This window comes from Equus quagga, chromosome 11 (genome assembly GCF_021613505.1).
Source record: "Equus quagga isolate Etosha38 chromosome 11, UCLA_HA_Equagga_1.0, whole genome shotgun sequence".
NCBI lineage: Eukaryota > Metazoa > Chordata > Mammalia > Perissodactyla > Equidae > Equus > Equus quagga.
Window position 1 is genome coordinate 73,272,356 of NC_060277.1, and position 14,473 is coordinate 73,286,828.

Here is a 14,473-nt window from a genome sequence, read left to right on the forward strand (position 1 = left end):
GGCATAGTGGTTAAGTTCATGCACTCCACTTCTGTAGCCTGGGGTTCATGCGTTCAGATCCCAGGCATGGACCTACACACCGCTCATCAAATCATGCTGTGGTGGTGTCCTACATACAAAATACAGGAAGATTGGCCACAGATGTTAGCTCAGGGAGACTCTTCCTCAGCAAAAAAATAAATAAATCAATCCCTACTCTGATATAGCTTACTTTCCAGTGCTGGGAGACAGATAATAAACAAACAAATATACACTTGGGATCCTAGTGAGATAACTAAATCCATGAATACAAGGAACTTATTTAATATACTTCATTAATCTTTATAGTGCCTCGTAAATAATGAAGCATAGAGTAATAGCTCAATAAATACTTTTTGAATAACTATTAGATTACTTATTCTAGGTCCTGTTTGCATGAGTATGTTATTGTTCTACTTGCTTTTCAATGGAAGGAGCTAGATGATCAACTGAAAATATAACAAATTGTACCTGTTGCAGATGGTGCCAGGAACATGTAACTTCAGGTCTTCTGTGATATCTCTCATCACCCTCTGATAACCAGACATTCCCAAGTCTTTGATATAATAAGGATTGTTTCTCATTAAGTATTCCCCCAAATGATTAATTGGATCAAACTTGGTTGGAATATCAGCTTCTGCCAAAAGCTTCTTCTTTTCTACTTGCATTAACATGTTTTCAACCGCAGGAACTAAGGTGGGTAAAAGTTTGTCAAGCAAATATGCACGAGTGCTCAGGGTCATGTTTTCAGTGTTAAACCACTCCTCAGCCAGATTATCCCTGGGGAGTTTTTTTTCAGCCTTTTTTTCTAGTTCCTTCTTCAGGTTATCCTTATCTATTATTTTCTGCTGCATTGCCTGGGCTCTTGCCTCCACTCTCTCAAAAAGATTTTTCTTCCATGGTTCTTTGAGCTTTGAGTTCAGTGCAGTTTGATCTAAATTGAAAATCACGTTTGCAGGTTTTCTAACCACAATATTCTTTGAGATTCCAACGTTAGAGTCCTTTATTAAACCAGTTGAAAGTTTTGGCTGCCCCTCCATATTTAATTCTGAGGGGAAAAAAAGTAAAATGTAAGAAATATTAGAAGTAGTGGTAATCAATGTTACTTTAGAATATTATTAGAAAAAAAGTTCTTTACATCCATTTACATGGTGTATTCAAATACAGCTGAAAGTGACAGAAAATCAGACAACAGTGACTTTAACCATAAGGACATTTATTGTGGACTTAAACAGAAGTCATTCAGCAACTCAGTATTTTTCATTACGTACCTAGCCTTTTTCTATTGTTCTTTATTCATTTTTTGTGCTTGTACTTCAGGATCACAAGACAGCTATTGCAGCTCCAGGTGTCACTTCTTTATAGGAAAAAGGATTGAGAACAAAGGGATTTTCTCAGACACCCTCCTCCAAGACTTTACATTTCATTGGCCCTAGTTAGGTTACATGCCCATGCCGAGACCAGTAGCTGGTAAAGGGAAAAGAGATTACTGTGAAGAGTTTTGACCAATTATAATTTATTCCCTCATGTCAGGGTTTAGACAAGTTCCCTGATATCAAGTGATTTCCATCTGCTACAAAATTGAGGTTCAGTTGGTGGGCACAAAGGTGGGGCTGAGTAGGCAGTAAAGAGAGTGTACCACACATGTATATTTAAATGTCATTCTTCCCACTCTAATATTTCCAGCCTCTTTCATGTTTTCATTTTTAAAATTCAGTATGGAGATATTAGACCAAGCTAATGGACTGAGAACAGGTACCTGGATCCCTTCCCTACACAAAACTCTAGAAATGACAGAAAAGGTTGTGTGTGTGCTATGTGTGTGTATTTTAGTATAAATATAAGAGTGCTGGCAATCATGAAAGGGGCTTTCAGGAGTGAGAAATTTTGAGGGTCTCTGAAAAATGTAAGGTAGGCGAGATTAGATCGATTAAAGAAACTATAGGACTAAAGAGTTACGGGAGAAGATCACTGCGAAATCTGGGAACAGCTTTGAGCGCCTCAAGTTTAAAGGATGTAGCAGGGGAATAACTGACCTTTTTGTTTACCTTCATCCCCAATTGAGCTGATCATCAGGCACCAGAGGCATTCACGTCTGTACTAGGACAAGGGAGTTCGGGCTAGAGAGGCAGGATCATGCCTCCACACACAGAGAAAATAAATTGCTGACAGACTTCACTGTCTGCACATCTTACCCCTCCTCCACAATCACTGGCAGCAGGCTACAGAAAACAGACACTCTGCCCACAGAAATGCTAACAGGGATTCCCAAATGCGAATGTAAGCATACACATAAGAATCACTGAATATTTAAAGAAAACTATCTCTATGACCAGATTCAACAAGTGCAATAGTTAATATTACCCAAGGAAATATCATTAATAGAATAAATGTAAGGAGTCTGTAAAAGAATTGTAATTAATATCCTCCAAGCAGAGAAATCAGAGGAAATAAAAAGAATGTTATGAATGTTTAAAAAAAAAATTAAGAGAGCTTGGACACCTACTGCTCAAATCTTGGTTTCTAATATCATTCTCCAGTTTAAAAAAATGTCCAGGACTTGTTGGAGAAATGGCTGATTCTAGGACTGGGGCAGAAAAAATACAAGATGAGCCTGGAGCATCTTGTAGTGCTAGAAAATAAGGAAGTACTAAAAAAAAAAAAAAAATCCTCTATAATGATTGGGATGTGTCAAAGGGACACAGCAGCCAACTGAAAGAGCTCCTAATGGCCAAAGATGGAACAATTTGAGCCATGAAATGAAGTAGTATTGGATTATAACCCAAGTATAAAATAAACATCCATAAGTCCATACTGATATAAATAAATACTTGAATAAATAAGTAAACAGGGGAAAATAAACAAGTCTTATGTACAGAAGTATTCAAATTAACTTATGTAGATCTTCTGCCCTCAAGGAAGTAGAGCAGAACTCTGTTCCTGAAGTGTGGGCTGTACATAGTGACTTCTCAAAAGTATGGAAATGGAGGAAAAAGAATAACTTTACAGCGGACAAACTCGACAAAAACTATCTCAGCCAGATCATCAAGATTAACATCAACAGTGAAAAGTCATGTTGACAGCATATATAACATACTTGATAGTTGTGAGGAGACTAGCACTTTACCTCTGTAGCCTTCCTCCCAAAAACCAATAACCCAAGTATAATTAAAAACCAAAATCATACAGTCATAAAAAACATCAGAAAAATCTCAATTAGGGACATTCTACAAAAATATCTGATAGTATTTCTTAACACTGTCAAGGTCATAAAAAACAAAGAAATCTTGAGAAACTGTCAGAGCAAAGAAAAATCTGAACAGACGTGACAACTAAATATAATATAGTGTCCTAGATGGGATCCTGGAACAGTAAGAGGACATTAGGTTAAAAGTAAGGAAATCTGAATCAAGTATGGACTTTAGTTAATAAATGATGTATCAATATTGGCTCATTAATTGTGACAAATATGCCGTACTAATATAAGATAATAATAGGTAAAACTGGATGTGGGGTAGACAGGAACTCTCTGTATTGTTTTCACAATTTTTTGTAAATCTAAAAGTATGCTAAAAATAAAAGTTTATTTTAAAAAAGATACTGAACAAACCAATAAAGTGAGAGAGAGAGAGAGAAAAATCACTTGGAAATGAAAAAGGATTATTGTTGCCAATAAAACCATCAACACATTGGCTTGAACATCAGAAAATACTAAACAACCAACCAGAAAGCTGGAAGATCAAGCCAAGCTGGATAAAAAAAGGCAAAAGAAAGAAAAGAATGGAGGATAGATCCAGAATTTTTAATATTCACTTTATTAAAGTGTCAAATAAAGTGAACCAAGAGTGTAGAGGTAAGGAAAAATTTGAAGAAATAATGCAAGAAAACCTCTCAGTACTGAAGAAAGATACAAATCTTCAGCTTTAAAAGGCTTACCAAATGGACTTTCTGTTTAGGATGATAAAAAATTTCTGGAACTAGACAATGGGGATGGTTGTACAAAATTGTGAATTTACTTAATGCCATTGAACTGTACACTTTTAACACAGTTTAAATGGTAAATTTTATGTATATTTTACCACAATCTTTTTAAAAAATCACAAAATAATCAATATCAATAATTTTTAAAAGTTTCTTCTTATAATAGCATCAAAACTTAAAAATATCTTGAGGGGCCAGCCCTGTGGCCTAATGGTTAAGTTCAGTGCACTCTGCTTTGGTGGCCCAGGTTTGGTTCACAGGTGGAGATCTACACCACTTATTGGTGGCCATGCCATGGCAGTGATCCACATACAAAATAGAGGAAGACTGGCACAGATGTTAGCTCAGGGCAAATCTTCCTCAAGCAAAAAGAGGAAGATTGGCAACATATGTTAGCTTGGGGCAAATCTTCTTCAGGAAAAAAAAATCTTGAGATAAACCAAACAAAAATGTGTCAGACCAATATGAAGAAAACTATAAAACTTTACTGAAGTGGTACTGGCATAAGACCAGACATATAGAAATGGAATAAAATTGAGAGTCTAGAAATAAATCCATATATCTATAACCAAATGATTTTTGACAAAGGTGCCAAGATCATTCAATGGGGAAACATGGTCACTTCAGCAAATGGTGCTGTAACAACTGGATATCTATATGCAAAAAAAATGAAGCTGGACTCCAACCTCATACCATATACAAAAATTAACTAACTAGCCCTAACAGACATATACAGAACACTCCACCCCAAAACAGCAGAATACACATTCTTCTTAAGTGTACATGGGACATTCTCCAGGATAGACCATATGTTAGACCACCAAACAAATCTCAATAGATTTAAAAACATAGATATCATACAAAGTATCTTCTCTGACCAAATCAGGATGAAGTTAGAAATCAATAACAAAAGGAAAATTGGAAAATTCACAAATCTGCGGGAATTGAAAGACATACTCTTAAACAACCAATGGGTCAAAAAAGAAATCACAAGGGAAATTAGAAAATACTTAGAGACAAATAAAAGTGAAAACACAACATACCAAACTTATGGGATACAGTGAAAGCAGTGCTCAGAGGTAGATTTACAACTGTACGTGACTACATTAAAAAAGAAGAAAGATCATGGATAGGAAGCCTCAACAATGTTAAGATGTAGATACTACCCAAAGGGATCTACAGATTCAATGCAATTTCTATCAAAATTCTGATAGCCTTTTTCACAGAAATGGAAACAATTCCAGACTAGATAGACTACGAAGGACAACTTGGCCATCCACTTTCAAAAAAATTTGCTATGAAAAGCCTACAAATAGCAGTGGAGCTTTGTCTGATATAGCACCCAAAGGTGAGAGGATGGCACAAAAAGACCAGGTAGAGTTCCAGTCGGCTGTACACAGGGTTGCCAGGAGTCAGAATAGACTCAATGGCACTAACAACAACAAATATTTTATCCTATTTTTAAAAAAAGATAAAAGAGCATCACCAGGATTCCAGAATCCCCTCATGCTACCTCTCCAGTCACAATCTCCCTCCAAAAGTAACACTAATGTACCTTCCTTCTTTCCTTCTTCCATTCTCCCTTCCTTCCTTCCTTCCTCTTTTTCTTCCCATCTGTCTCACTCCCTCTCTTCCTGTCCCTCTCTCTCTTATTTTCTTCCTCCTTCCTTTCTTCATTTCTTTGGTAACACTCCCTTGACTTTAAACACTACAGATTAATTTTGCCTGTTTTGGGGCTTCATGTTAATGGAATCATACAGTGTGTGCTCTATGGTATCCGTTTTTGCTCAATAATTTAACTACTTTTACCCATGTTGGCTGGTAGTAGTTGTTATTCATTGCTGCATAGTATTATATTTTATAAATATACTACAACTTTTAAATTCACTCTGTCAATGGAGATTTGAATAGTTTCCAGATTTGGCTACTACATAAAAAAAGGCGCCATGATCTTTCCTCTACATGTCTTTTGATAGACATATAGATTCAATTCTCTTGGTATGCACCTAGGAGTACAAATGCTGATCATAGGGTATATGCAAGTTCAGCTTTATAAATAGTGCCAAATCGTTTTCTGAAGTTGTACCAATTTAGATTCCCACCAGCAATGTTTGAAAATTCCTGTATTCCATATCCTTGTCAGGATTTGGTATTGTCTGTGTTTTTGTTTTAGTTATTCTACTGGACACATAGGGGGTTTTTTTGAGAAAGGTTGCCCCTGAGCTAACATCTGTTGTCAGTCTTCCTCTTTTGCTTGAGGAAGATTTGCCCTGAGCTAATCATCTGTGCCAACCCTCCTCTACTCTGTCTGTGGGTTGCCGTCACAGCATGGCTGACAAGTGGTGCAGATCTGTGCCCGGGATCTGAACCTGTAAACCCAAGCCGCGGAAGCAGATCACGCTCAACTTAACCACTATGCCATGGGGCCAGTCCCCCTGAAAACACAGTTTTACCTCATGATTTTAATTTGCATTTCCTTTGTGATTTATGAACTGAAACTCCTTTTCCTCTATTTATAGGCTATGTGAATATCTTCTTTGATGACGTATCTGTTCAAGTCCATTATCTATTTTTCTATTGGGTTTTCTGTCTTAACGATTTGTAAGAGTTCTCTATATAGTCAGATTAAAAAATCTTCTATTGTAAATATCTTTTCTCATATCTTGCTTGTCTTTTCACTCTCTTACTGGTGTTTTCTGAGGAACAGAAGCTCTTAATTTTAATGTTTCCATCTCTGAATTTTTTTTTCTTTTATGGTCAGTACTTTTTGTGTTTTAAGAAATCTTTGCCTACTCCAAAATCATGAGAATATTTTCCTACGTTTTCTTCTAAAATGATTTATTGTTTTATCATTCACATTTAGATCTACAATTCACGTAGAATTTATTTTTGTGTGTGGAGTGAGGTAGGACTCAAAATACATATTTTCCATTTGACACCATTATTAAAAACACCTCCTGCTTTCAATACAGGACTTTGAACTGAAGTCTCTATTCTGTTCTTTTGGCTTATTTGTCTATCCTTATGCCAATATCATACTATCCTAATTTCTGTAACTTTGCTATAAGTCTTGATATTTGGTAGTATAAATCCTCCAGCTTTGTTATTCTCCAAGATTTCCTTGGCTTTTCTGGGTCCTTTGCATTTCCACATAAATTTCAGAATCAATTAGTCAATTTATACACACAGACACACATACAGAACCCTACAGAAGTTTTGATTAGAATTACATTGAATCTAGAGGTCAACTGAGGGAGAACTACTGTCTTGACAATATTAAGTCTTCTAATTCACGAATATGGTATGTGCTTTCATTTATTTAGGTTGTCTTTAATTTCTTTTGGCAAAGCTTTATAATTTCAGTGTAGAGGTTTTGCTCATTTTTGGTTAGATTTATTTCCAGATATTTAATGTTTTTGATACTATTAAAATTATATTTCTAAAATTTCATTTTCTGTTTGTTGCTAATATAGAGAAATACAATATTTTTTGTGTATTTTTTCTGCGTGTGTGAGAAAGATTAGCCCTGAGCTAATATCTGTTGCCAATTTCCCTCTTTTGCTGGAGGAAGGTTGTCACTGAGCTAACATCTGTGCCAATGTTCCTTTATTTTATGTGGGATGCCACCACGGCATGGCTTGACAAGCAGTTCTAGGTCTGTGCCCAGGATCCAAACCTGCCAACCCTGGGCTGCCGAGACTGAGCATGCAAACTTAACCATTATGCCACCAGGCCAGCACCTAATTGGTTTTTGTATATTGATTTTGTATCCAGAAACCTTCCTAAATATATACTAGCTGCTTTGTTCACAATCATGTCATCTGCAAAAAAAAAAAAAAGACATTTCTACTTTTCCCTTTACAATCTTTATAACTTTTATTTCCTTTACTTGCCTTATTGCACTGGCTAAAATCATGAATTGTTTTTAGGAAGACTAACCTGTTTCTAACTCACTTTAGAAATTAAGACACATTAATGTAGAGATTTTGTCTGTGATAGTTACTACTGATTTCCCAGTGGTTAGAGTAGTGTCAGGTACATAATAAGCACTCAAATATTTGATAAATGAATAAATGTATTAAAAAACATTATGGGCATTGGAATCAGAGACACCAGGGTTCAAATGCCAGCTCTAACATTTAATAGCCATGTGACTTAGAACAAGTTACTCAACTTAGACTCAGCTTCTACTTCTGTAAAATGGAAACAATAATTATATTTTTGTAGATAGTCATGATGAGAAAATGATATATATATGAATTATATATATACCCTAAAATCTGTAGTTATTATTATTATTGAATGAGCTCACTCAGAGAGAGTGTCTAGACTTAACGAGAATAGAACCAAGAAAGGAATCTCATGCAACATTTTTAAGGAATAGGCAGAAAAAGGACACTTAGGAGTCTGAGAGTGACTAGGGAGTTGGGAGGAAAATAGGATAAGTTAGAATTACAGAAACCACTAGAAGAAAGAATTTCAAGAAGGATGTATTATTAAAGACCCTTTCCATTACAAGCAATTGAAATCCTTCTCACATAGCTTAAACTAAAAATGGAATGTATTAGCTCATATAGCTGGAAAGTCCGGGGACATAAATGTTTTCAGGCACAGCTGAAATCCACCTCTAGTCTCTGCTTTGCCCTGTGGAATTAATTTAGGCATGTTATCCTCACATGTTGATAAAAATGGTCACCAGCAGCTTTAGATTTACATAGTCCTTATAACTGCTGACTTTTTTTAAAAAAATCTGCCACTAAAATTCCAGTTTTAAAAATCTGGGAAAGGTTTTAACTGACTCGGCATAAAGTATATGCCGATTTCTGAACCAACCACAGCACTGAAGGGGTGGTGAGTATTCTGATTGATCAGACTTGGATCACCACCCATCCCTGGATCTCCAGGGGTGGGCTCAGCCCCATCTAAATAAATGGATTAAGAAAGAGAGAAGGGTGGTTTCCCAAAGAGACGTTGGGCAGACAAAAAAAATCACTACAGAAGAAGTGGTCAGTAGTGTCAAGTGCTCCAGAGAAATCAAATGATCTAAGTAGAAAGTAGTTAGCATCCAGTTTTTTCTTCACTGACCTTAGGGAGAGTAATTTCTGTGATGAGAACGGGACCTAGACTGCAGTAGGTTGAGGAGCGACTTGGAGGTAAAGTGCAGACTGGACAAGTGGACAATTATTTCAAGGAGGGTGATTGTGAAGAGAAGGACTTTTCTTTAAAAGTGGGATAGGCTTGACCATATTTACAGCGAGAGGCAAGAGCCAATGTAGAGAGGAAAACAGAAGCTACAGGAGAGAGATTCAATGATGGTCCTCAGGGTCTGAGAAGATAAGAGGTATTGAGATCAAGAATATACAACAGACTTGGATGAGATAAGATGTTTCCTATACTATACTGAAGGCATTCCCTCTAACATCCTCTATTTTTTGTGGAATAAAATAAATATTGCTAAAACCAAGGACTGTTGAAATCACGGGCTTGATTATGCATGATAAAAGTTTGAAATAATTGTTGTAGGGTTGGAAAGGAGCACACTACAAACACATACATAGATTTCTGGGTAATATGGAAAGTCCATCTGAGATTGAAAGACCATATATTTTTACTGGCTTCAGCACACAGAATTGTATGACTTTTCCCTAGCATAATGGGCTAGCTTGGCCTTGGTTTCCCAAGACCTAGCTAGACGAGGCTCTGAAAAATAAGCTATCAGATGTTTTTCTACACCCATGGTTGCTGAGGTGAGTGGAATGAAAAACTTATTGGGAGTCAAGTTTTTTTCTGAAATGGCCATGGAGTTGAAGTAGTTTCAGCTCTTTTCAAATATTAGCCACTAGTCAATTTGCTTCTGTGCACTGAAAAAGAATATCAGTGCCTAGCTGAACCACAGTATAATCAGGGCTGTGTATTGTTAAATCTTTGCCTCTGTTACTTTGTGGATGCAGAAGAAAAGAAGATATAAATGGGAAAATTATTTTTATACTCATTATTTTTAACATTACTAGAAAGTAGCTACTGAATCATGCTCCAATCATTAATTACTCTCAATAAATAATACTAGTGCAATAAAAGGGTAAGAGACCAGAATCTGCATAACTTAGACCCTTTTCTTTTTTTTGAGGAAGATTAGCCCTGAGCTAACATCTGCTGCCAACCCTCCTCTTTTTGCTGAGGAAGACTGGCCCTGAGCTAACATCCATGCCCATCTTCCTGTACTTTATATGTGGGATGCCTACCACAGCATGGCTTGCTGAGTGGTGCCATGTCCACACCCGGGATCCGAACCGGTAAACAACCCCCACCAAAGTGGAACGTGCGAACTTAACCGCGGCACCACTCGGCCGGCCCTAGACCATTTTTTAAATCTTATTTATTAGGAAATACTTAAGACCTGTAAGCATAATGATGATATAAGTAGCCATGTATCTACTCTTAGCTTAAGAAAAAATTACCTATATATTGAAGCCTCCCATATGCCCCTACTTGATAGAAACATCATTCTGAATTTCATGTTTATCATTTCTCTGCATTTGTTTATATTATATCTAAGCAATACAACATTGTTCTTGTTTTTAAATTTTATAAAAATGATTTCATACCATGTGAATTCTGACTTTTTTAATAATTTATCTTTGTGAAATTTACCTATATTGATAAGTACAGCTCCAGTTCATTCATTTTTCACTGCTTCATATTTCATTGTATGACTGTATTGCAATGTATTCATTGATTCTCATTTTAAAAAAATTTTATTGAGGTCATAATAGTTTATAACATTGTGAAATTTCAGTTGTACGTTATTTGTCGGTCACCATATATATGTGCCCCTTTACCTCTTATACCTACCCCCCAACCTCCTTCCCCTATGGTAACCACTAATCTGTTCTCTTTGTCCACGTGTTTATCTTCCACATATGAGTGAAATCATGTGGTGTTTCTCTTTCACTGTCTGGCTTATTTCACTTAACACAATACCCTCAAGGTCCATCCATATTGTTGCAAATGGGATGATTTTGTCTTCTTTTATGGCTGAGTAATATTCCATTGTGCATATTATACCTTATCTTCTTTAGCCATTCATCAGTCCTCAGGCACTAGAGTTGCTTCCACGTCTTGGCTATTGTGAATAATGCTGCAATGAACACAGGGGTGCATAAGTCTCTTTGATTTGTTGGTGTCAAGTTCTTTGGCTAAACATCCAGTAGTGGGGTAGCTGGGTTGTATAATATTTCTATTTTTAATTTTTTGAGAAATCTCCATACTCTTTTCCATAGTGGCTGTACCAGTTTGCATTCCCACCAGCAGCGTATGAGGATTCCCTTTTCTCCACACCCTCTCTAACATTTGTTGTTTTCTGTCTTGGCGATTATAGCTATTCTAACAGGTGTTAGGTGATATCTCATTATAGTTTTGATTTGCATTTCCCTAATGATTAGTGATGTTGAACATCTTTTCATGTGCTTATTGGCCATCTGTATATCTTCTTTGGAAAAATGTTTGTTCATATCCTCTGCCCATTTTTTGATTGAGCTGTTTGTTGTTGTTGTTGTTGTTGTTGAGTTGTATGAGTTCTTCATATATTTTGGAGATTAACCCCTTGTCAGATATATGATTGGCAAATATTTTCTCCCAGTTGGTGGGTTGTCTTTTCGTTTTGTTCCTAGTTTCCTTTGCCTTGCAGAAGCTCTTTAGTCTGATGTAGTCCCATTTGTTTATTTTTTTTTTGTTTCCCTTGCCCAAGTAGACATGATATTCAAAAAGATCCTTCTAAGACTGATGTCAAAGAGTGTACCGCCTATATTTTCTTCTAGGAGTTTTATGGTTTCACATCTCATCTTTAAGTCTTTAATCCATTTTGAGTTAATTTTTGTGTATGACAAAAGATAACACTCTGCTTTCATTCTTTTGCATGTGGCTGTCCAGTTTTTCCATTTATTGAAGAGACTTTCCTTTCGCCGTTGTATGTTCTTAGCACCTTTGTCAAAGATTAGCTGTCCATAGATGTGTGGTTTTATTTCTGGGCTTTCAATTCTGTTCCATTGATCTGTGTGTCTGTTTTTGTACCAGACCATGCTGTTTTGATTACTATAGCTTTGTAGTATATTTTGAAGTCAGGGATTGTGATGCCTCCAGCTTTCTTCTTTTTTCTCAGTATTGCTTTAGCTTTTCTTGCCCCACATAAATTTTAGGATTCCTTGTTCTATTTCTGTGAAGAATATCATTGGGATTCTGATTGGGATTGCATTGAATCTGTAGATTGCTTTAGGTCATATGGACATTTTAACTATGTTTATTCTTCCAATCCATATGCATGGAATATCATTCCATTTCTTTATGTCATCCTTGATTTCTTTCAATATTTTCTTATAGTTTTTGTTGTATAGGCCTTTCACCTCCTTGATTAAATTTATTCCTAGATATGTTAATCTTTTTTGTGATTGTAAACGAGATGGTATTCTTGAGCTCTCTTTCTGTTAGTTCATTACTGGAGTACAGAAATGAAACTGTAAGTTGATTTTGTACCCTGCCACTTTGCTGTAGTTGATGATTTCTAATAGTTTTCCAATGGATTCTTTAGGGTTTTCTATGTATAAAATCATGCCATCTGAAAACAGTGAGAGTTTCACTTCTTCCTTGCCAGTTTGGATACCTTTTATTTCTTTTTCTTGCCTAATAGCTCTGGCCAAAACCTCCAGTACTGTGCTGAATAAGAGTTGTGAGAGTGGGCACCCTTGTCTTGTTCCTGTTCTCAGAGGGATGACTTTCAGTTTTTATGCATTGAATATGATATTGGTTGTGGGTTTGTCATATATGGGCTTTATTATGTTGAGGTACTTTCCTTCTATACCCACTTTATTGAGAGTTTTTTATCATAAATGGATGTTGGATCTTGTCAAATGCTTTCTCTGCATCTAATAAGATGATCATGTGGTTTTTATTTCTCATTTTGTTAATGTGGTGTATCACATTGATTAGCAGATGTTGAACCATCCCTGCAACCCTGGTATAAATCCCACTTGATCATGATGTATGATATTTTTAATGTATCATTATATTCAGTTTGCCCATATTTTGTTGAGGATTTTTGCATCCATGTTCATTAGTGATATTGGCCTATTGTTTTCCTTCTTTGTGTTGTCCTCGTCTAGCTTTGGGATCAGGGTGACAATGGTCTTGTAGAATGTTTTAGGAAGTGTTCTGTCTTCTTCAGTTTTCTGGAATAGTTTGAGAAGGATAGGTATTAAATCTTCTTTGAATGTTTAGTAGAATTCTCCATAGAAGTCATCTGGTCCTGGACTGTTATTTTTTGGGAGGTTTTTGGTTACTGTTTCAATCTCTTAACTTATGATTGGTCTATTCAGATTCTCTATTTCTTCTTTATTCAGTTCTGGGAGGTTGTATGTGTCTAAAAAATTATCCATGTCTTCTAGATTATCCAATTTGTTGGCATAAAGTTTTTCTTAGCATTCTCTTATAATCTTTTGTATTTCTGTGGTATCCATTGTAATTTCTCCTCTTTCATGTCTAATTTTATTAATTTGAGCCTTCTCTCATTTTTTCTTAGTGAGTCTGGCTAAGGGTTTGTCAATTTTGTTTATCTTCTCAAAGAAGAGCTCCTAGTTTCATTGATCCTTTCTCCCGATGTTTTTTTGTTTCAGTTTCATTTATTTCTGCTCTAACTTTTATTATTTCCCTTCTTCTGCTGACTTTGGGCTTTGTTTGTTCTTCTTTTACTAGTTCTGTTAGGTGTAGTTTAAGATTGCTTACTTTAGATTTTTTTTGTTTGTTAAGTTGGGCCTATATTTCTATGAATTTCCCTCTTAGGACTGCTTTTGCTGCATCCCATATGAGTTGGTCTGGTGTATTTTCATTTTCATTTGTCTCCAGATATTTTTTTTTAAAGATTTTACTTTTTTCCTTTTTCTCCCCAAAGCCCCCTGGTACATAGTTGTATATTCTTTGTTGTGGGTCCTTCTAGTTGTGGCATGTGGGACCCTGCCTCAGCGTGGTTTGATGAGCAGTGTCATGTCTGCACCCAGGAATCAAACCAACGAAACACTGGGCCACCTGCAGCAGAGCACATGAACTGAACTACTCGGCCACGGGGCCAGCCCCTGTCTCCAGATATTTTTTAATTTCTCCTTTAATTCCATCATTGATCCATTTGTTGTTCAGTAGCACCTTGTTTAGTCTCCACATCTTTGTCACTTTCCCAGCCTTTTTCTTGTAGTTAATTTCTAGTGTCATAGCACTATGGTCAGTAAAGATGTTTGATGTGATTTCAATCTCCTTAAATTTATTGAGGCTTGCCTTTTTTCCCAACATATGGTCTATCTTTGAGAATGTTCCATGTGTACTTGAGAAGAAAGTGTATTCTGTTGTTTTTGGATGGAGTGTTCTATATACATCTATTAGGTCCATCTTGTCTAGTTTTTCATTTCATTCCTCTATTTCCTTGTTGACTTTC

The 14,473-nt window shown here is 36.1% G+C and overlaps 1 protein-coding gene across 1 annotated transcript in view; it reads right to left on the minus strand.

Moving 5' to 3' along the window:
* The window catches only part of EFCAB5 (EF-hand calcium binding domain 5), a 143,131-nt gene that overhangs the window by 108,013 nt on the left and 20,645 nt on the right, over positions 1-14,473 (minus strand). The window contains exon 5 of the mRNA XM_046675528.1: positions 490-1,066. Within this exon, the coding sequence (XP_046531484.1) occupies positions 490-1,066 (577 nt within the window). The remainder of the gene's footprint in view (positions 1-489; positions 1,067-14,473) is intronic.